This window comes from Pleurodeles waltl, chromosome 10, assembly GCF_031143425.1.
Source record: "Pleurodeles waltl isolate 20211129_DDA chromosome 10, aPleWal1.hap1.20221129, whole genome shotgun sequence".
Lineage (NCBI taxonomy): Eukaryota > Metazoa > Chordata > Amphibia > Caudata > Salamandridae > Pleurodeles > Pleurodeles waltl.
In genome coordinates, this window is record NC_090449.1 from 1,029,440,656 (window position 1) to 1,029,465,293 (window position 24,638).

General features: G+C 44.0%; 1 protein-coding gene across 1 annotated transcript in view; it reads right to left on the reverse strand.

The window, feature by feature from the left end:
• Window positions 1-1,341: 1,341 nt before the first annotated feature.
• CMTM8 (CKLF like MARVEL transmembrane domain containing 8) overlaps window positions 1,342-24,638 on the reverse strand; it is a 76,953-nt gene continuing 53,656 nt past the window's right edge. The window contains exons 2-4 of the mRNA XM_069211995.1: window positions 13,467-13,640; window positions 8,576-8,698; window positions 1,342-5,242 (exon numbers count right to left, since the gene is read on the reverse strand). Of these exons, the coding sequence (XP_069068096.1) occupies window positions 5,165-5,242; window positions 8,576-8,698; window positions 13,467-13,640 (375 nt within the window). The 3' untranslated portion in view covers window positions 1,342-5,164. The remainder of the gene's footprint in view (window positions 5,243-8,575; window positions 8,699-13,466; window positions 13,641-24,638) is intronic.

Genomic DNA, 24,638 nt, shown 5'->3' on the forward strand with positions numbered 1-24,638 from the left:
TCTATGCTTTTTGCAGCGAGGCTCACAACTGCTCAAGTGTGGAAATCCTCCAACCCTCCCAATTGTGGTGGATCAGGGTGTGGCCTTTGTGTGCGATTCAGTGGTTGGGAGCATTGGCTCACGAAATACGAATTAAGGCCCATATTTACACTTTTTTAGTGCTGCATTTGCGTCATTTTATGACACAAAAGCAGCACAAACGTACAAAATATGGCCCGTATTTTAACTTTTTTAGCGCCGCATTTGCGTCATTTTTGGACGTAACAGCGGCGCAAACTTACAAATTACAATTATATTTTGTAAGTTTGCACCGCTTTTGCATCCAAAAATTATGCAAATGAGGCACTAAAAAAAGTATAAATATGGGCCTGTAATTGTATTTTGTAAGTTTGTGCCACTTTTGCATCAAAAAATGATGCAAATGCGCTGCTAAAAGAGTATAACTATGGGCCATAATTGTATTTTGTAAGTTTGCACCGCTTTTGCGTCAAAAAATGACGCAAATGTGGTGCTAAAAAAGTATAAATATGGGCCTAAGTATGTATTGGCCAATTCTAAAGAGTTTAAGAGTATGGGCAGTAGTGATAGAGGATTGCCCTTTTACGCACTCTTACTTGACTTTGTCAATAAGCCCCGAAACATCCAACTCCCTATTTGTACCAATCGATTATGAATATTCCCATTTTAAAAGTTTTGGTGCCAATTTACAAAGGTCTGTAATGATACATACAAGAGTTCTACAAGGGTACTACTTTACATAACAGAAAATGCCTTCGTGAAAGGGCTCCTTAGTCGAGAACCACCTGATTGCAACCAATGGGCTGTGTGCAGAGATCTGGAGACCTGACCCTGGGTTTGGTTCTTAGATCTCTGAGTGCTGCCCAGTTCTGAAGACAATAACCGTGCAGGTGCCTACTAGGATGCATTTGGAATGCCTTTTTGTCGAAAGTTCATCTTTGTCACACTTCACCTGTGTGATTATCTTTTTAATGTGAGTTTGGAAATGCCTGTGCTTGGTCCCCTTTCACCCATCTTACCCCCTTAAAACCTGAAAACAAAGTGGTTAAATGTTTGAGACCATTGATTCAAATTGTAGGTAAATACTGGTTCCTAACTAAATTTTAATCCTGTGCTAATAGAAGAAAAAAACTGAAAATGTGAAGTGGGCCCAAAGAAAGTCAAGGAGTAGAATTCACATCTTCTATACCCAGTCCTGTGATATTTGTGGGCATAATGACGTCACCTCTTTGGAACTGCTGTGAGCAGAAAGATACCTGTATATGTAGCAGCTGGAACCCCAAAGGCCAAAGGACAGATGATTAGCAAACACAAAAGAAAATATTCACCTTGCATCAAAAACATTTTAATGAACAAAAGGGAACGCTGCTTTGGCGATGGTGGTGAGTTTATGAGAGCACTTGAAATGAGTCCTGCATTGCAGTTGTATATTTTTTGCTTGAAATGTTTTGCCTGCATTGCACAGTCTCCTTTTGACACAGGAATCACCCCATTTTTGCGAAATGGATTTCTTTTCTACAATAAAAATAACATTATTACAATCATAGCATTAAAAACAAGTAATACGATTTTCAAAAATGTGTACATTGTTTTCTTGTCTGAAATATTCTTCATATGTTAATAGAAACTTTACCTCCTGAGTCCATGTTACCACCAAGTTTAGCTCCACCCCCACCCCCACCCCCACCCACAACTACCTTTCTATATCTGGCCATTGTGGTTTTCTGTTGACGTAGGAGCTAGCTGCTGCTGTGTTAATTAACAACAGCATCTCCTTTCCCAGGTCCCAGGTGTGTCTCAACATCCGCAGGTGTCTGTTCCTCTTGTTCTATCACCAGGGTTAGGGCCAATTTCCAAGGCAAACTCCACCTGCCTGCACATATAAACTATCTGAGTTGCTCCTTCGGCTACACTTGATTCACTTCCATGGACAGTACTTGGCTGCATTTTAGTAGCTCTGATGTCTTGTTGCTGGCAGAGGAATCTATGTGCCCCGCGCATGATGTTTTCAGAGACTCTACTTGCTGCTCTAGCTGTCGTTTCTGTATGTGCCCAAACCACTGCAGAAACAGCACGGGAACCAAATCAACCTACTTACTGATCTATGTGTGCCCAACCCACCATAGAAACAGCAGAGGTAGCAAACCAACTCTACTTGCTGATCTGTATGTGCCCAAACCACCGAAGAACCAGCAGAGGTAGCAAACCAACCTACTTGCTGATCTGCATGTACCACACCACAGCGGAAACAGCACGGGCAGCAAACCAACCTACTTGCTAATCTGCATGTGCCCAAACCACCACAGAAACAGCACAGGTAGCAAACCAACCTACTTGCTGATCTGCATGTACCACACCACCGCGGAAACAGCACTGGTAGCAAACCAACTCTACTTGCTGATCTGTATGTGCCCAACCCACCACAGAAACAGCACTGGTAGCAAACCAACCTACTTGATGATTTGCATGTACCACACCACCGGAGAACCAGCAGAAGTAGCAAACCAACCTACTTGATGATTTGCATGTGCCCAAACCACCGGAGAACCAGCAGAGGTACCAAACCAACCAACTTGCTGATCTGTATGTGCCCAAACCACCGCAGAACTAGCAGAGGTAGCAAACCAACCTACTTGCTGATCTGCATGTGCCCAAACCACCTCAGAAAAAGCACAGGTAGCAAACCAACCTACTTGCTGATCTGCATGTGCCCAAACCACCGCAGAAACAGCACTGGTAGCAAACCAACCTACTTGCTGATCTGCATGTGCCCAAACCACCGCAGAAACAGCACTGGTAGCAAACCAACCTACTTGCTGATCTATATATGCCCAAACCACCGCATAAACAGAACTTGTAACAAACCAACCTACATGCTGGTAATTGCCCGTGATGCAGTACATGTATGCCCAGACTACTCCCGAGACAAAAGACCTTCCTTAGGGGAAGCCTTCTGTGAGTTTCGGGGTCATCGTACATGACAGGACTCTCAACTAGACTGCAGCCTTCCTGGAAAGTTAACCCATGCAAAAAGTGTTGCTTAAGACTAGACAACTGTTAATAAATGATTAGCGTATGGCAACAGGCAAGATAGGCCCTTATTTGGTCTCATGTAATGTTCACTGTGGAACACTTATTAGAGAATGTTCTAGATCCGAATGTTTTCTTTGAACTTGTGAACAGTTATCTCCTAGCATCTCTTGTTTTTCATACCTGTTGGACGTTTCATCTCAAACTACTGTTCACCTGAAAAAAACGTGAAGAACCTTCATGCCAATGTGGATGCATGAACATGAAAGAAAGACTGTTTTTGACGCCGTAAACAGTGAGGGAACTATACTGCAATTCCCATCTACCCATGGACATAAAAGGCAGACTCAGTGGCACCCGATGGCAATGCTCAGCATTCAACAGAGTCTTCTGTTTAACAGCAAAGGACGGACTGAGTTCTGAGGCTATTTGGCTCTTGCAAGAATGGGTGGCAGTGTTTAGGACTGAGTACACATGGCAAGGGTGCTCTAGAGTTACAGGACCAACTGTGCAACTGTGAGGACTCCCAATTGACCCAAACCACATTGGTGAGCAATTTCTAGCCTGGAGTGTGGGTCTCACTGCCAGCCGGGCAGGTGTGTTTTGCTTATACTGAAAATGTACAATGCGTGGTCCATGCTAAGACTGTGGGAGGGCCAGGCCTGGGAACCAACCATAAAACACCGATTTACTTTTCCCAGGAAACCCAGAAGATTAGCTGTTTCTCTGCTACTCATACGCTAGGGGTGTGCCGGACAGTAAACATTAGGTGAAGGTGCAGCCTCTTCGGGCTTGGAACTAGCAGGGCATCAAATAACTAAGACCAGGTTTGCTTCTAGTCCAAGCAGGTTTATCACACAGGTTTGGAGTAGTAATCTGGTCAGGGTGTTAGAAAGGTTCATCTTTGGTGTTGAGATTACCGCATTGACTGATGAATCCTGGTAGGATGAGCAGGAATATTTTAAGCTGTTCTTCATGTTTGTTGAAGAGGAGGTATAATCCTGATAGAAGAAGGTTAGGTGACCCTGCTTTGGACCTGCTGTAAATGTTTCCAGAGGTAGGTACTTAGAGGGGGCAGGAATTACTTGACAAATAGAAACTGTCTACTTGCCACAGTTTAACTTTACGTAGATGAACGTGCTACTGAGACAGCTTACCTAATTCTTAAATGTTGCATGTTACGCATTCTGGTTTTTGATGATGTCTTGGTCCATGTGTGTTGATATTTGTGCTACTACCCCGAGGACACATTGAAGAATCACACATGGTGTTCTGTTGAGATTGACAGACCTCATCCGGGGGTAGTGCTTAATCAGCCTCCCAATTGACGTGTTACTGTGCAGTAACCATAGTTCTCCAGAAAACATTACAGAAACAAAACATCTTACCAAAAACAATGATTCCCCCAACATGCATAAAGTCATAGGAAAATTGTGGGAGTAACCAGCCTAAGTCCCCAAACCTGTAACACAATGATCACTTGTGCAGCATCTGAATGGGATTTCTTCTTACAGGCCTTGTGGTGTTGCAAACGTGTGCATGTGTCCTCAAGGCAAAACCTCAGCAGCATCCCATCATTATCTCATTCTCATAACAGTAATTTATTCTTACAGTGGCACTCAGTTTCATCGAGAACACCATCAGAAAGTTTAAATAACTTGTGAGAGAGTGCGCTTATAACACCGGACCTAATCAGAAACAGTCAGTTCACCACAAGTTCCAGCAGAGAAAAGCTTGGGTCTTTGAAATGATCTTCCTTCCGATGCATCAAATTGTACCACATTCTGTCCAAAAAAGCCAGTTCTGGATGCTTCAAGCCGCATGCCTCTCTGACAAACTTCGTAGCACAGAGTGTGTTTGTATAACCACATCTTGCATCAGTGACATGACGCCGTCATTTTAAGTCCTGTACATGGTGGCAGTAACATGATCATTGGAAACTGCCAAAGTCACAGCAGGAGAAAGCAATTGTCCCTGAGCAGAAAAACACTAAAAAAATATAAGAAAACAAAAATGCAGCATAGAAGCATCCTATTTTTAAAACACATCTGCATCACTCTCTGATGTGGTCTCACTGGTGCACAGATTAGGGTCTGAAATAATTTTGCCTGGCTCTTCAAGTCCTTGATCTCCAAGCCATGAAACAAAAATATGTATGTCCAGCATAGCAGAGGCTGACCAAGAAGGCGAAGAACTGAAAAGAAAAGAGAAGAATGAGTGAAAGATCAGTCTGCCAGAGAGCACAACTTTCTGTAAGTTCTTCCTTGCAATGGTCCAAGGCACATCTCAACTGTGACAAGCACTCATCCCTAATAATAGTATAACTCTGAGCAGGGCAAAGGGTTTTCCTCTGCGGTACCAATTTAGCAGAGAATACAATATTCTACAGCAAAGGGTGTGCTCCCGGGCAGCACAATGTACAACACATTATTTTAGTAACTTTTGCTCTGTTTAAGCTAGAAACATTACTTTTGCTAAAATGTGCAAGCATGAGCTTGGTGGATTATGTGGCAAATCCATTAAATACATACTTATGCAGAAACTGTCATGGCTGCAGAATCGCATAATTACAATGGCCTTGAGTATAGCATTACATTACTCAGAGGAAGCAACCACCCCAGTACACTTTATAGTAAAACACTGCATACATCACCAGGCCGTTTTTATGCATAACCCTATATAACTCAAAGACGGCAACCATCCCAGCCCTGATTATAGAATAACCCTACACAGCTCAGAGGAAGCAAATACCCCAGCTCTTTTTATAATATAACTCTACACAACTCAGAGAAGGCAACCACCCCTGCCCTGTTTATTGTAATTGTATTTATATAGCACTTACTACCCCTGATGAGGCGTTGAAGCGCTTTTTGGCGAGTAGCACGCTACTCCGGAAACCAAAAGGATTCGTTGTGGATTAGTAAAGGGAAATAAGAGTGTAGTATCAGTATAGAGAAAGATGAGTTAATCTGAGTGGTGGACATGCAAGTCTGTTAGTTGGATTGAATGGAACAATGGAGGAATAGAAGAGGGAAGAATCCAGAGGTGGTAATTGGGATATCATAGTAGTCAGCTGATGTTTGGGTTGAGTAAAGGAGAGATGGAGGAGGGAAGAGTCTGTAGAAAAAGATTAAGGAGATCCTAGAACTAAAATGATGTTTGGGATGAGGCAAAGGGGAGATACATCAGGAGGAATTTGTTAGGGTTGTTTGGGAGATCAAAGTAGTAAACTGAGGTTTGGGGTGAGCCAGAAGGGGTAAGGGGAGGGTTATTTTGGAGTTCACAGTAGTAGAATGAGGTTTGGTATGAGATGAGTCAGAGAGGGGTATAGAGGATAGATTGACAGAAGTACAGGGTGAGACAGAGTAATGCATTGGAGAGAATGTTTTTTTTGTTTATAGTACAACATTATACAAATCAGAGAAGGCAACCATCCCAACCCTCTTTGTAGCATAACCCTGCGAAACTCAGAGAAGGCAACCACCTCAGCCCTGTTTGTAGCATAACCCTATGTAACACAGACAAGGCAACCACCCCAGCCCTGTTTGTAGCATAACCCTACGTAACACAGAGAAAGCCACCACCCCAGCCCTGTTTATAGTATAACCCTACGTAACTCAGAGAAGGCAACCACCCCAGCCCTGTTTATAGTATAACCCTTTACAATTCAGAGGCGGCAACCACCCATGCTCGGTTTAAAGTATAACCCTTTACAACTCAGAGAAGGAAACCACCAAAGCCTTGTTTTTAGCATAACCCTATGTAACTCAGAGAAGACAACCACCCCAGCCCTGTTTATAGTACAACCCCACAGAACACAGAAGAGGTAACTGCCACAGCTGGGTTTATGTTACAAGTCTGAATAACTCATGGGAAGCAACTACCCCAGCCCTGTATATTGTATAACATTACAAAACTCAGAGCAGGCAAGTACTCTAGCTTTTCCTTCCAGCAGGACACCATCTACAATGAAAGTAAAATCTTGTAATTTTATCGTACCGCTAAAGTGCCCTCAAAGACTATGGGTCTGATTACGACCTTGGTGGAGGGGATTACTCTGTCCGAAATGTGACAGATATCCCGCTCGCCGTATTACAAGTTCCATTATATCCTATGGAACTTGTAATACGGCCGATGTGATAGCTGCCAAGGTCGTAATGAGGCCCTATGACTTTTCAGCCAATAACCGGTGAGGTACTTAGAGTGGGCAGCACGGACAGCACTTGATTTTTAATCACTCTTTAGCTGTTTTAGAACTATGGCCACAATCAGAAACAGACTTCATTGGGGAGAAATGTACATGAAGATACTCCCTAATCATTTCAGTCCAAACTACCAGAAATGGCCCAGCTCCAGTCCTTGCAATGCAGGTACAAGCAGCAGGGTGGCCATCTCGCCTTTTTAAAATATATATGTATATGTGAAAAGACTTTTATACAATTGTTTTAAAGCCAATTCTTTTTTAACTATTCACGAAATCCTAACCTCATCCACAGGCAGCTTCACTTAGACGGAATAAGAAGATCAGATAGGCATAAGTTTCACTAGTGATATTAGAACCGGTAACAGGAGACTTGAGGTGCCTAGACACCCTAGCCAGGGCCACTGGAATTATGCGGCAGGAGGGGGCCAAAATATGCAGCAGGGTTGAGTAAATTATGCGTCAAGAAAAGGAAATTTAGGTAGCATAATGTGGCATGTTTTGTAGTAGTATTGCTTCATTATTTCATCTTTTTTAAACTAGGTAACCCTGTCTGGCCATTGGTTGAACCTTATTAGTACTAGGTTAATACCCAAATACGGCACCAAGAAATGAAACAGTGACAGGTCCAGGTTTGCAAAGGGCCTTTCACTGCTCTGCAACATGTGTCGCTGCATTTTGTTTTTTATTGTACTTTTTACAACTTGTACAAGCATCAACAACAACCAGCGTGGGGCGCATTGCATAGTATCAGACAATTATTGATCATTTATGCAAGTACCATTCACATGACATACAATGCTGATTCGACCATCTCAGGAGACCCACAAGTGGCAGCAACAGGAGTCAGCGTCACCCACAGAGGGTGTGAATAAGAGCCAGTCTTGTATCATAAAGTGAGTCCAGCTGGTGCAGGGAATAGCGTTCCCATTACAATTGTCACTGCATTTTTAGTAACTTTTGAACCATTTGAGCTAGAAACACATTTTTTGTTAAAATCTGTAGATTGTGTGCCAGATGATGAATTACGTGGCAAATGTGGCAAATCTGTAACTATGCAAAACTAGCCCTGGCTGCACAATCTCATAATTCCAGTGACTCTGCTTATAGCTATGTTTTCTTCTAGGCACTATATTTCTGATTATTAACTTATTAACACAGCCAGAAAATGATGGCTTGGTCTAATGTGCAGGGTGAGATCAGCACAACCTCAGCCTTATGTGCATAATGTAGTCACCTTAAAGTTGAACTGTCCTTTTAGGCCTTGTTTCCATGATAGAGCTTTGTAAAAACAGATGTAAATATACAACTATTGTAGCTACTCACCGTAGATGCCGCCCAGCTGTTGTAGTTGTGGTTCCAGTGCGACCTCTCCCTAGTGATGGAACACGCGTTCACTATGGCGGCGATGAGGTATAAAACGAAGGCGCTTCCATTGAAGCACAGATCCTGGGAGAAATGACAGGAGAGAGGATCAGAATGGATCATACCATGCACATAACACTGGAGACCATGCATCCCATTCAGTGTACCCTGCACCAGCCCTAAAGCTGTAGCACTTTGTGTAGAGTCATTGTGAAGTCTAAGAAATTGAAGTTTAAGTTTATGTCCATAGATCAGGGGTGTAACAAAACTTGAGGGGCTCCCCTGCAAAATAAATGGAGGTACCCCCTCCCATGCTCTAGACCCAGTCAGGAACTCTTAGGTGAGGGGCACACTCCTGCACAGAGCAGGAGGGGGCCCCATGGAGCTTGGGCTGCGGGGGCTATTATTACGCCACTGTCATAGATCTCAAGTTCTGTAACCACATGACACATTTCAGAGTGGTTTTTGGACTGCAGGGGCTGCGGGGCCTATTGTTATGCCACTGTCATAGATCTCAAGTTCTGTAAACCCATGACACATTTCAGAGTGGTGTGTGGACTGCAGGGGCTGCTGGGGCAATTGTTATACCACTGTTATAGATCTCAAGTTCTGTAAACCCACGATACATTTTAGAGTGGTGTGTGGACTGCAGGGGATGCGGGGCTCTTGTTACACCACTGTCATAGATCTCAAGTTCTGTAACCCCATGACACATTTCAGAGTGGGTTGTGGAAGAAGACAGTGAGGTGCCTTCAGAACTGTGTCAAGGCAGGGCGAGAAGTTAACACACATGGGCTCCATATGGGGTGTGGCTAAAAGGTGGCTGGCATGGAGTGGCTGATACTAAATGTTGGCTGCAGAGTGCCTGACTTAGAGGGGCTTGCAGACAGCCATATGCTAGAGTACCTAAAATCACACAGAGTGTCTGAAATAGAATGAAGTATTGACTGACCAAGAAAAGTGCCTGGTACAAGGTATTTATAAGCAGTAATATGGTGGAAAAATTACAAAGTGCCTGACAGTGTAGTTAACAGGCAGTAGCAGGCTAGAATAGTAATGTTCACGCAGCATAGCCAGCATTAAGTGGTGGACACAGAATGCCTGAGTCACAAAGTTAAACTTACACGTTTGTGTAAGTTTACTATTTGTGGGCATTCACAAACTACAAGTTTAATTTTACTAATAGTAACTTTAGGAGTGTGGAGACTACGCAGTCGGCCGGAGAACTCCACACAGGTTAGACCTATCTTTTTATGTGTGGAGTTTTCACCACAAGTTCGGGTACTAAGCAGTTGTAAAATTACTTTTAGGAAAATTAAACTTCTAGTATGTGAATACCGAATTCATGTGAAACCTACACAAAAGTGCAAGCTTACCTTTGTGAATCAGGCCCAGAGTGAATGAAAGAAATGGCTGACAGAGAGTAGCTAAAAGGGAGCATTAGGCAAGATTAGCAAGCTGCCACAGAGTGGCTGACACACCAATTTACAGGCAGTGATAGGCTGGAATGGCTAGATGATACGGTCTAGCTGACACTTAGTGAATGAATGGCTGACATACAGTGCCTGACACAAAGCAGCTGATGTAGAATAGAGGGCATAAGGTACCTGAAACCCTCACTCAGAGAATGTGGAAAGTGGAAAAAGAACGTGCTGAATGTGGAGTGGGTGGATTTTTGTGAATTTAGCATGCTATTTCAATTTTAAACTAAAGTACTATTTAATGCATCAAACAAGGTAGAAATACCACTTTGAAGCATAGAATATTTATGCCTATTAGCACCAGCAAAAGGTTTATGCTAAGTTTGCCCCTTTAAATGCAGGAAATGTGTATTTGCAAATGATTTCCAATTTAATGCAAACTATAAAGTAAAACAGTAATAGCAGGATTACTGGTTGTGCAAATCAATGATCGCATTGTGGTATTTCTGAAATGAACTTGACATTTTTTAAATGCAAAAGTATCTAATGGATCAGCAGAAACCAAGGCCCAGATTAACTAATTTTTTCAGGCAGAGAACAGCAAATGTGCTCAAACAAGGCTGTCTTTCAGGATGCCCAGCTTTGCCCTTTCTGCAGCGCTGAGTGTGCATTGGCTACCATAGTGTTTGCACAGGAGGCACACCTTTCCAGAACAAATCCCCATGCTTAAACAAACTCCGAAGGTTCCCACGCACTGTATGTGTGCAGTACACTGCAGCACACATGCAATGCATCGTTTTTTTAGAAATGAACACATTTACCCTTTTTTGCACCTGTCTCAGGTAGGCATTAGGGGACAGATTTTCAAGACCCCAGCTCCACCGGAGCGTCACTTTTGCAATGCTCCAGTGGCGCTAACCACTTCTCCATATTTACAAGGAGGTGTAACGCCACTTTTTGTGGCTTTACGCCTCCTGGTATATATGGGCCCCTCCGACTCACAGTTTTCTGCATCAGAGGGGCAGGCAATGGGTGTTGCAGTGGACGTTCCACCGCAACACCTATTCCTTTTGACGTTGCCACAGATTTACAAGAATTCCCAAGTCTGAGGCAGCGTCAAACTCTAACGCCACTTTCAGGGTGGCGTTAGCATGGTTTTTTGCTTTTTCTATGTGGGCTGCATTTTGCAGCACAGACTGTAGAAACAAAATGCCATAGATAATTGTTTATGTGCAGGAAAGTCAACCTTCCTGCACATAAACAATCACATCCTTCAACGCAGACACCCTTGCACTATGATGCAAGGATGCCTGCATTGGCGCAGGCTGCTTAATTTAACGGCGGCGCAGGTGGAAACGCAGGAGTGTGCCGTATTCTTGTAAATACAGCACATTCCTGTGTTTCCAAACTGGTGCATTGCAGCTCTGCTAATTTTGACGCAGCATGGCCCTGCCCCAGTTTAAATCTGTTGCAAATCTGGCCCTATGTTTTTGATGTAAAGCCAGGTCTGACTATTGTTGTAGATTGGACTTGCATCAAAACCTGTAGGTGTGTTTGTTGATTGTCCCCGGTAATGACTCCTTGACACGAGGTGACACAAAGGCCCATATTTATACTTTTTTAGTGCTGCACTTGCGTCGCTTTTTGACGCAAAAGCTGCGAAAACTTACAAAATACAATTGTATTTTGCAAGTTTGCACTGCTTTTGCGTCAAAAAATTACGCAAATGCAGTGCTAAAAAAGTATAAATATGGGCAAAAGTGTTTTTTCTGCTGTGAATAGTACACATTTCCAGCCCAAAACTCTTCTTGCACTGGATGTCAAATAGCATGTGTCGGTTTGTGTGACACCAGGGCCGGTGCAAAGCCTTAGTAAAGTTGGGCTCTAAGGCTCAGTCTGGATTGGGGTGTATTAGTTCAACTGTTGCGCATTTCAGACTGACACTACAACAAATCCATTTTTTTGTAATGGTTTGTTATACTATATCTACTTCCAGGTATGTACTACAGTTCTTAGAGTCCTTCTACAATGGAACTTTCCTAGGTTTTGGTTTACATATGCAATTGCTTACCAGTGGTAAAATTATGGCAATGCCATATTTTACAGTCTAACTGCACAGCAAATGCAGTGTAAGAGACATAGGGCCTGATTACAACTTTGGAGGAGGTGTTAATCCGTCCCAAATGTGACGGATATACCACCAGCCGTATTACGAGTTCCATAGGATATAATGGACTCGTAATACGGCTGGTGGTATATCCGTCACTTTACCGTCACTTTTGGGACGGATTAACACCTCCTCCAAAGTTGTAATCAGGCCCATTGACTTAAGGATGAGAATATCTATTCTCACTTAAAATAGAAATTATTAATTTAGTTTTTAAAGTCTGAAAAGAACCTTAGGCTCTGGGAACAATTTAATCTAGGTGTATTTCGGAAATATTGACTTCTAAGTATCACACACAATATTTTTATGGTTGCTCTTCTGACATGCAACTGTTACTCACAGAGGTGCCTGAAGTACTTAATCCTGAGCTGGTGGTTGTTTATTTTCTTTCTCAGTTCCTCAACTTTGGAAATCGCTACCTGATTTCATTTTAGTGCAGTTAGGAAATCTGGGGCCTCATTTGTGGAGGACATTTTAAATAATGGAGTTAAAACCACCCTATGGTGAAGGAAATTCAGCCAGTGGCTTCTAGTCCTAAAACTGAAGGAATTTAGTTTCCAGCCAGATTCTAAATAAGGATGAGAATGTGTTTCAGGACAGAACTCGAATCTGGTCTATTCTGCCTCTTAATCATCCCCTAGCCTCGCGGAGAGAGTGCCATCCATGTTGAGTTTATTATTGTGTCATATATGTTCATGCCATAGTTCTGGGCCTCTAGGTTGCATTATAGCACTTTGCAATGGAGCCTCTTTTCTTCCTTCTTCTTCTCACATACTCTTGCAGACTCAGTCCTCTGACAGCCAGTTCAGGGCAGTTCATTTATTATTGTATATATTTATTTAGGAGATTTATAGAGCGCTACAACAGCAAGATAGTCTCAGAGTGCTGAAACACTGCTAAGTAGTTGATAAAAGTATTAGAACTGATAGAACTCGGGTGAGCACTTAAAAAGATGTTTTTTTTCAGTCGACTAACCAGCCCTGACCTGGAGCAGTCCATGGCAGCAGAAAATGAGCCGAAACTGTTCAACTTTGGGACTCCATTCCTCTCAGCCTTCTCCTGACGTTGGGCCATCTAACTTTTCAGAAACAGCTAAAAATGTTGCAATTTTTAGCCTAGTTCCCTCTGACAGGTCTCTGTGCTTGTCTGTGTGGTTTTAGGTCTGTTCTGAGCCAAGAGGCCTTCATGTAAACGTGTGATATACAAATAAAATGAACAAATAAATAAATTATGATGAGAAGGGCTGTACTCATTCTGTACTCACCACCGTTGCCCACGGCACGTGTGAAATCCGGGTGTAAGCCATGGTGATGTAAATGATGAGGAAGAAGACGGTCAGGACCCAGTAACAGACGGCTATGAACATTACCCAGCCGAAACCAGGAAAGCGGAAATATTCCGTGCCAGCGATCAGCGCCCATACCAGCATGCCCAGCACCTAGAGGAGAGAAGAGGAAACGGTATTAACTACTACCTCCTTACTTTGTCCAGACATTGTTACCACATGTGTAAAAATGACAAAATAATGCAATAATGCTATCACAAAATGTGCCTTTTCAATAATTATGCAGAAAACTGAGCAACTGCAGCATTCCATATTTCCAGTGGCCCTGATTATAGTGAACCACATAATAATATAACATAAAAGTCTGACATGAGACACTGTGAAGGTCATAGTGTGATGCACTACAGGACATATGATAGTTTGACAAAAGAGCAGCGCATACAAGCGTCACACAACAGAGACAAGACAACAGGCCACAACAGCATGACATAAGACAACAACATATCTCATGAAATAATACAGAATGAGATAAGAAAACATGGTCTGGGCTAGGGCAACATGACATTAACGTGACACAACAAAAACATCGGCCCATATTTATACTTTTTTAGCGTCGCATTTGCGTCATTTTTTGATCCAAAAGCGGTACAAACTTACAAAATACAATTAAAAAGTATAAATATGGGCCATCATGTCATATGTTTTCCCCACTCTATTGTTTCTTTGTAAGGCAAAGAAACAAAAAAATATACAGAACCCATCATACACGGTGTGTGAGGACGTTATGGCTAGTATTTATACTTTTTTTGCACCACATTTGTGTCATTTTTTTTACGCAAACGCAGTGCAAACGTACCAAATATAATTGTTTTTTGTAAGCTTGCACCGTTTTTGCATCAAAAAATGACACAAATGCGGCGCAAAAAAAGTATTAATAGGGGCCTATGTCCTAAAGTCGTAAAACCGAGAAAGGATTCTCCCTTCACTCGCCGTTGCGGAGCCTGCAAGCACGGCTGCTATTCACAGTGCACTGCACATACAAGGGGACCGAATGTACCGGTGTGCCTATACTAACACAGGCACTCACACATAAGGTGATGAGCATTGCACCCACCACGGGCACTTGCTTCTGAAGTGCCAGTGTGTCTCGCTGCCACTTACAGTGCACCACACAATCACCCACGCGGTCACCACTCCACCTGACACTCAGTGGCACTGCACTCATCCAGGCAGTCGTCACACCACAGAGGGGCATATGCATCCTTCTGGTACTCAGCGACACTGCACTCACCCATGCAGTCACCACGCACCAGAGGTGTATATGCGTCAGTCTAACATTCACTGGCACTGCACTCACCCATGCAGTCACCACGCACCAGTGTATATGCGTCTGTTTAACACTCACTCGCACTGCACTCACCCACACAGTTGCCACGCCACAGAGGTGTATATGCATCTGCCTTACACTCTGTGGCACTGCACTCCCCATGCAGTTGCCACGCCACAGAGGTGTAGATGCATCTGTCTGATACTCAGTGGCACTGCTCTCACTCACGCAGTTGTCGTGCCACAGGTATGCATACATCTGTCTGACACTCAGTGGAACTGCACTCACCCATGCAGTTGCCACGCCACAGAGGTGTATATGCATCTGACACTCAGTGGCACTGCACTCACTCATGCAGTCATCATGCCACTGAGGTATATATGCGTCTGACACTCAGCGGCACTGCACTCACTCATGCAGTCACCACGCACCAGAGGTGCACCACACAATCACCCATGTGGTCACCACCCCACCAGACACTCAGTGGCACTGCACTCATCCAGGCAGTCGTCACACCACAAAGGGGCATATGTATCCTTCTGGTACTCAGTGACACTGCACTCACCCACGCAGTCACCACGCACCAGAGGTGTATATGCATCTGTCTGACACTCAGTGGCACTGCACTCACCCACACAGTCGCCACGCCACAGAGGTGTATATGCATCTGTCTAATACTCAGTGGCCCTGCACACACCCACGCAGTCACAATGCCACAGAGGTGTATATGCATCTGTTTAATACTCAGTGGCCCTGCACTCACCCACGCAGTCGCCACGCCACGGAGGTGTATATGTGTCTGCCTGAGACTCAGTGGAACTGCACTCACCCACGCAGTCACAACGCCACAGAGGTGATTATGCATCTGCCAGAAACTCAGTGGAACTGCACTCACCCATGCAGTCGCCAGGCCACGGAGGTCTATATGCATCTGACACTCAGTGGCACTGCACTCACCCATGCAGTCGCCAGGCCACGGAGGTCTATATGCATCTGACACTCAGTGGCACTGCACTCACCCATACAGTCGCATGCCACGGTGGTTATATGCATCTGACACTCAGTGGCACTGCACTCACCCATGCAGTCGCCACGCCACAAACGTGTATATGCGTCTGACACTCAGTGGCACTGCACTCATCCATGCAGTCGCCACGCCACAGAGGTGTATATGCGTCTGACACTCAGTGGCACTGCACTCACCCATGCAGTCGCCACGGAGGTGTATATGCGTCTGACACTCAGTGGCACTGCACTCACTCATGCAGTCGTCATGCCACTGAGGTGTATATGTGTCTGACTCTCAGTGGCACTGCACTCACCCACGCAGTCACCACACACTAGAGGTGTATATGCATCTGTCTGGCACTCAGTGGCACTGCACTCACCCACACAGTCGCCACACAACTGAGGTGTATATGCATCTGTCTAATACTCAGTGGCTCTGCACTCACCCACGCAGTCTCAATGCCACAGAGGTGTATATGCATCTGTCTAATACTCAGAGGCCATGCACTCACGCACACAGTCGCCACCCCACGGAGGTGTATATGCATCTGTTAGAAACTCAGTGGAACTGCACTCACCCATGCAGTTGCCACACCACGGAGGTGTATATGCGCCTGACACTCAGTGGTACTGCACTCACCCATGCAGTCCCCACGCCACGGAGGTGTATATTCATCTGACACTCAGTGGCACTGCACTCACCCATGTAGTCACCATGCCACGGAGGTGTATATGCGTCTGACACTCAGTCGCACTGCACTCACTCATGCTGTCATCATGCCACCGAGGTGTATATGCATCTGACACTCAGTGGCACTGCACTCACCCACGGAGTCACCACGCACCAGAGGTGTTTATGCATCTGTCTGACACTCATCATCATCAAAAATACTTTATTCGATTGAATAAAACAATCATAAAAGTAGATAATTCATATTAAAAACATCACTCAATATTTGAAATAGTATGAAAACACAAGTAAGTCAAACCGTCCCTAAAAGGACCGCATAGCGAGATACGTTACAAGGAGTTAAATAAATTCACATAAAAGCCACAGTTCAAAAACATGACAGAAAAAATCAGTATAAGAGTATGTTTTAAAACAAGTACTATTGTCATTAATAAAATACGTTTAAAATGTATACAAATAAGAAAACCCTATCTCAGTAATTTGATAATATAGTCTGGCCTTCATCACTGCACATAAAAATAAAGCTATTCCATTGCAAATCATAATTGATGGTAAGGACAGAAGGTAATTAAAAGCAGGACGACATTGTTTAAAATACATTGATTTTAAAAATGGAATCACAAACGCTTTCCTTAAGTCTGCATAGAATTTACAAAAAAAGAGGATGTGTATTGTACTTTGCTCAGACACTAAGGCCCTCATTCTGACCCTGGCGGTCAAAGACCGCCAGGGCGGAGGACCGCGGGAGCACCGCCGACAGGCCGGCGGTGCTCCAATGGGGATTCCGACCGCGGCGGTAAAGCCGCGGTCGGACCGGCACCACTGGCGGGCTCCCGCCAGTGTACCGCCGCCCCATTGAATCCTCCAAGGCAGCGCAGCTTGCTGCGCCGCCGAGGGGATTCCGACCCCCCCTACCGCCATCCAGATCCCGGCGGTCCGACCGCCGGGATCCGGATGGCGGTAGGGGGGGTCGCAGGGCCCCTGGGGGCCCCTGCAGTGCCCATGCCACTGGCATGGGCATTGCAGGGGCCCCCGTAAGAGGGCCCCTAAATGTATTTCACTGTCTGCTGCGCAGACAGTGAAATACGCGACGGGTGCAACTGCACCCGTCGCACAGCTTCCACTCCGTGGAAGCCTCTTTCCCGCTGGGCTGGCGGGCGGTCTGAAGGCGACCGCCCGCCAGCCCAGCGGGAAAGTCAGAATTACCGCCGCGGTCTTTCGACCGCGGAACGGTAACCTGACGGCGGGACTTTGGCGGGCGGCCTCCGCCGCCCGCCAAGGTCAGAATGAGGGCCTAAATCACAGGGACATTTTACCAAGACAGGGGTCCAATCATTAATACACAGGAAGCTAGTAAGACGATGGAAAATCTCTAATCTTAGGCGCGTAAGGACAAACCGATGCCTTGGGTTCAGTACATTACTCAAATATGGTTCCATGCCATCTGTTTGTTGCAACATGAAATTCCTCATTACGCTGGGTTTCTTTGCCTCAGTGGCCCATCTTAAATCGGCCAGGTGAGTAAGACAAATATTTTTCAGTTCTTTCCTGGAAATTGTTTCCAGTTTTACCGGAGTGGAATATAACTCAGGATAGCCCAGCTCTGTAAAAAAAATCTTTATATAATTTAGCCATGGAATTTTCAGCGGGTAAGATAATGCCAATGCATCTTCTATGGTGGCCCTATTCAGCCTAGCGGAATCAGAAGTCCATACTTTATGCCATAATAGGATTGGTTGGATACAAATTAAAAATCTGTCTGACACTCAGTGGAACTGCCCTCACCCATGCAGTTGCCACGCCACAGAGGTGTATATGTGTGGTCTGATACTCAGTGGAACTGCCCTCACCCATGCAGTTGCCACGCCACAGAGGTGTATATGTGTGGTCTGACACTCAGTGGAACTGCCCTCACCTATGCAGTTGCCACGCCACAGAGGTGTATATGTGTGGTCTGAGACTCAGTGGAACTGCCCTCACCTATGCAGTTGCCACGCCACAGAGGTGTATATGTGTGGTCTGATACTCAGTGGAACTGCCCACATCCACGCAGTTGCTGCCACAGAGGTGTATATGAGTCTGTCTGATACTCAGTGGCCCTGTACTTAAACAGGCACTTGCCACGAGGTGCCTGTGTATATGGCTGCTTCATACAGTCCACTGCACTCACACAGGCATCACCACAGACGTTCATATGTGTGCGTCTGGCTGATACTCGTAGTGCACTCTACTCACAGAGGACTTGTTGCTGACGTGCCTGTGTGCCTGGCCGGTGCTCACATGCACTGTATTCATAAAGACACTTGTTGCTGAAGTGTCAGTGTGCCTGGAGCTGCTCATTGGTGGAACTTATAAGCAAGCAAATCTCTGGTTCTTTTCCACCCCTATCCAAGATGTCCCCATCCTGTCCTGCCCCTCAGAAGCTCTCTCTGCAGCTACGTAAAGACTGCCGGGGCGAGAGTCAGCCTCGTCCACCGTGGGCCTCTTTGGAAATCCAGCCTTGCAAAGTAAACACAAGGTCATCCTTGCTGGTTTCCAAATAACGCCTGTTGGGAGGGGAGCGGAGCAAATATTTGCACCTATCGGTTCCCAGGTCAGAATCTGGGTTGGGGTGGACGAGTGTTTGCTTCCGGGGTGGTGGAATCAAGAGGATGACGTGCAGGGCCTGGTCCGCCCCCTTCATTCCACCCTGCTTTAGTTCTCATTAATGTGCACGAGCCCACTGAAGGGATCCCCTGTGGACGGTCACTTCTTTTCTCAGTTATTTGAAGTTTCCCAAACTGGCTTTCCATTTGCTCAAAGATCAGCTGCCAGGAGCTAACATTGCAATCGTTTTTTTAGGCCTAACCTAGAAACAACTTTAGCTATTTTGTCAGCCCTTGTAATAAAATTATACACAAATGCAGACAGAAAGGGAGGGCTTTGGGTCAGCCCTCTTTATTCATTGGTCAATTGAACTGTCATGTTTAGGCGGTAGCACTGGAAAGCCAATAGGGCTGTACGGCTGGCATTAGCAAGAAATGGCATTTTTTATTTTTTATTTTGTTGCTGGCATGTGCCACAAAAAGAAAAAGAAAAAAAAGCAAAACAAGATACCCGAACGCAGTGGATGAAAGGTTGCAATAAAATGTAACATTTTTTTTTTTTAAATAATAATAATAACATTTATCCTTATTAGAATACATCTAGCAGGCAGTATTTAGAAGAGGTGTAGACACTCGACCGTACACCCTATGCCTCTGGGGGTTACAGTATTAAATTCTGCCAGAGAGACGAACATCACAAGAAAATGATTCATGTGCCGCAAAGAAAAGGTAGCATTGTCTTTGAATAACTGTAAAACCCGAAGACGTAGTTTAAATATATAAAGATGACAAATAAGTAAATAAACCTGCATTGACAAAGGCAATATGCCAGGCACTTTTGGCTTTGCCAATGCTTGTTTTGTTTTATCACGCTGTTGTTGGAGTAGCTGATGGCTGCTCACCTGCATAAAAGAAAACACTGTCTAGAAACAAACATATTTTTGGGTCGTAAAAACACACACATTTCCAAGGTAGTCCTTTCCATTTAAGGGGACTGCTTTGTATTCCTTGTGAAAGAGCAGAATGCCATCACTAACAGAGAAATTAGCATCTATCTATCTATCTATCTATCTATCTATCTATCTATCTATCTATCTATCTATCTTATGTATCTATCCTAGTTTACTGATGCCAGACCTCAAAAAAGGGAAAATAATTATAGGACTAATTGTCAAAGTAAAGTCTGGACACACCAGGCCCACCAGCCCTAGCACTGGAGTGCACTTTTTAAAGTAGCTGTGCACAAAAAAATGCTGTCACTCGCAGTTGAAGAGTGTTGAAGTGGGTTGACCCATTTGAACATCACAAGAAAATGATTCAAGTGCTGCACAGAAAAGTTAGCATGGTCTTTGAATGACTGTAAAACCTGAAGACATAATTTAATTACATAAGGGTAACAAATATATATTGGGTGTGATAAGAACTGCACCCCAGTTAAAACTTTAGTAAATCAACCCTGCCACAACTTAATGAAAGAAAAAGACCTGGACAATACCAGGATGCACATTTTAATGTAGTAAGCATCAGAATCCTCACCTTATAGCTCTTTTTTGGGAGAAAAAAAAAAATCCTAATAGGGGTTGTTGATCCAACTTGATAAATAATCCACACTGCGGTATCTTTATCATTTGCGCTGAATTTCTTACCTTTCTTTGTTGCACTCATAGTGAGGGCCTTTGAAGCTGTTACCACTGCTGTGCCAACACACACAGGGTCAGACTGGCCTATTGGGCGAACAGGCGCTGCTTGATGGACTGGTGCTACAGATCAATGTGTGGCAGGTTTTTTTGTAGCTATTTGTGGGCTTGTTTATGGCCTGTTAGGTCAATTTTTACTGTCGATTTTCATGATATTACCACAAGCATTGTCTGCAACAAACGAATCCATGCTGTCTCCTATACCTTGCAAAATACTCATGCAAAGTGTCTTTACACATTCAAAACTGAGCTGATCTCCACATGTTGGCCCCTTTTTGGGGTCGAGCAGTCAAGCGCTCTATCCTGCTGTAATCTCTCTGTGGGCTTTGAACCATGCTCACCGCACGCCCATGAGTTTCGTTGGTTCATTGGCTTGCCTTTAAAAAAATTGATTGATTTTATTTGTGAAAAGCATGCATACGCCATGCCTTTTCCAGTGTTTAGCCCTCCTCGAGCGCACCGGCCAACTACTGAAAACATACGTGGCTCCATGTTTTCAGCATGGTTTCTGGACTACTATTTATGTCCTACGCAACACGATCTCGCTGCACATTTGCCGATACGTTTGACTACAAGCGAACTTCTGATTCATTTTGCGTGCTCCTTCACGCTCATGGCGTGGTGCTTTAAATTGGGTTGCTTATGTAAAACTGTATTACTTTTCATTTTTATTTTATGTGGCAATAAAAGTCCAGTTAGGGCTTTATAACAGTGATAGCTCTAATTCAAGCAAATGGGGGACACATTGTATTGCAAATGCTTGTTTTAATAGCTGGTTCAGTAATGGGGGCTGCTCTTACTTTGGTGCTCAGGCTTATTTTGTGTTCAAGTTCAACCGTGTCTACACTTTTGAGAGTCAGCAACATCATCAAAGGTAGTCGGCAGCCTCCAGAGAACTGACTGCCTCCCCGCTCTAGCAGCCTCAAAGTACACAAGTTAGCTAAAGTATTCTTGGTACATTGGTGCCCTCTAGTGGACCTATTGGTAATGGACCCTTTTTGATTTATGTATTTGAAATACAGCCAATTCCACCTGGAATTTCTATTTTACTTTGATAACCTGTTTCACCCCATATCAGATTTTCTGCATGGTAGCTGTATTTCTTTTTTTAAAGTTTTTACTTAATCTTGGTAAGCACCCACAAGTTATCTGATTTGTATTGCTTTTTTCATGTTCTTTGGCATATAAAACCTCACTTGCTATTCATGACAAGCTACCACCAAGGTGTCCTTCGGCATCAGTGCGTCTCTGGGGGTTTTATTGTTTGGGAATGTGGAACATCAGTCACCGCTGACATTACGATTGTGGGCCCTCCCCTTACAGCCAGGCATCAATTTTCCTACAGGCTTGCTTGAGTTAAAAGACACCTCAATGGCTGGTCTCTTGTTGGGCGTGCCTTCGTAACACTACACATAGTTTGGCAGGCCCATGCTTGGGTATGTTCAGAAAACAAACACCTGATTGCATAGCTTGATGCTGGGCTCACTTAGAGACATTTGAAAGGTTGGTCCATTACTCGTCACCTTAAAGACAAAGATACCTGATTGGCTGATATGACACAGTTGGGCAAATTTGAGAATCGAGGCAGCTGATTGGCTGACAAGATATTAGGTGCACTTGAGAAAAGAGCCACCTGCATTGTGGGACTATTCAGGCTTTTAGCTCTAATTGGTGAGGCTTGAGAGCAGTGTTTTCATAAAGCACCTCATTGACTAGGAATCGCAATAACCTTAAGTCCAGAGCAGAAGGACTCAATGAAATAGAACAGTCCGGCTTGTGGAGCCCATGTACCAGTTCAATGAACCGCCAGTGAGGGCGATGAATGCAGCTGCTTTCATACAGATTCCATCAGAAGTTAAACCCTTTGCCAGGCAAAACAGGTACACCAGGCAACCAGAGCTGCCACAAAATCAGAGCAGTGGAGTATGTAAACATTCACTGAACACTTCCTTCTCCCAGTGAGTACCGGTGCCAGGTTTGAACAAAAGAGTGTACACAGCAGGCAATCTAAAGGAGGAGGCAACTTCTGAAAGCCAGTCTGGCTGGATGAGTCTGAGTGCAGATTTACATTCGAAAAGCTTGTGGATTAATCGTGTTATTCAATATATATCCACAAGAAGCAACCCCGGACCTGGCACCTCACACGGTGCCACCGTGTGACACACAAAAATGGCTCCCATCACACGGTCACACAGTGAAGGGACAATATCACATGGTGGCAGAGAACACAAGCTGAAAACGACTGTAAACTGTGGTTTTCACTCTCTTTTGGAAGCTTTCAACTTATTTTTTTTATTTCTTTTTAGAGGTGGGGGTCTTAGGGCCGGGTTTGGGACAAAAGGTCCTCTTAGATTCTTCTCGACACAAGGCCCTGCCACCTCCAAGGCCACTCCCCCTCCTGACACTTGGCAGATCTGCAATCCAGTTCCACACGAATAGTTTAAAAACAAAAGAAACAGTGGTGGTAACACATAGTTTTAGTTACACCGTTATGCATTATAGAAGTAATATAATAAAATAATCAAAAATACATACATCTTGTGTCTTAACATTACTATTGTAAAGTGGAGCATTTATATCATATTATTGAAGTTGCATTCAGAGTAGAAGATTAGAATGTTCATCTCATGTGTGTTTTAATGTTAGAATTTAACATGCGGAACTGTAGTACTCATGCACATTTAAATCCATGTATCCTGAATATGGTACTATGATATAACCGCATATAATCTAATTTCATCTGTTATTCATGTACTCATTTAAAATTGCAAGATGCACTTATAATCGCGTATTTCGATTGTGCACTTAATATCATACTAAGTTAGCATAACCAAAGGCCTAAATTATTTGGTTTCCCCTACAAAGTGGAGTTTTGCTTGCATTGCAATGTTTTTCCTTTGCAAGTGCGTCTGTACGTGTCTACAGTTAATGAAAGGCATATTGTGTGTTGAAGATAGTAGGGTACGGGAGAATACTTTGGCAATGACAAGGAGCGCTAATGAGCTGAGAAGAAAAGACTCCTGTTTGTTTACCAGGCACCAAGAGATACTCAAGGTCATCCTGATGTTTGAATAGTGGGACGAAAGGCCACAGGGAATTGCCATTTTAATTGTGCCAAGGCAATGGAAAACTACTGGTTTTGATGATGTGGTCTTCTCGAAGGTTCTGTAGGTTTAATTGGTTTTCATCTAGTTAGACGAGAGCAGATTCAAGTGTTTTATTTGTAAGATAATAAGTGCTAGCGCCTAAAACACTGCTCAGACATCCACGGCTGGCACTATAAAATGTCCGAGCATGAATAGAAAGGGTGCACAGTCCTGAATCCACCTCAAGCCTCGTTAATCCACTGCCAGGCTCTCCCTGAGCCATTATGTAAATCTTAGGGTTTCTGCTTTCTCCCTTTGTGACAGATTTTCTGTGTTTCTCTTCGTCTGTCTTTTAGTTTTGTTTGTTTCTCTCTCTGTTGGTTTCAGGAAATGTCTGATGTGGAGAATTAAGTCACAGTCCTGAAAACCCCCACCGGCCACCACTGGCTCAAATTAAGTACTGGCAGATTTTCTTGAGACTTGAAGGGGTACAGACCTCTCTGCAATTATTCCTTTGTGGTTTATGCTATGCATCACCTCGCTATCAGAATTTCTACTGAGGTTTTTATTGTGATGACCCTTTCCTATACGCCCCAGGAATCAACTAGGATTTCTTTTAGTTCAGCTTAGGGTATTTAGATCAATTTAGGTTTTCCAATGATTAAGCAACAGGATCACAACTTGTATTCTGGTCATCATATCTTATTTCTTATTGTTTGTATTGACTCAACTGAAATTTTTGTAAGCCTTATATGAT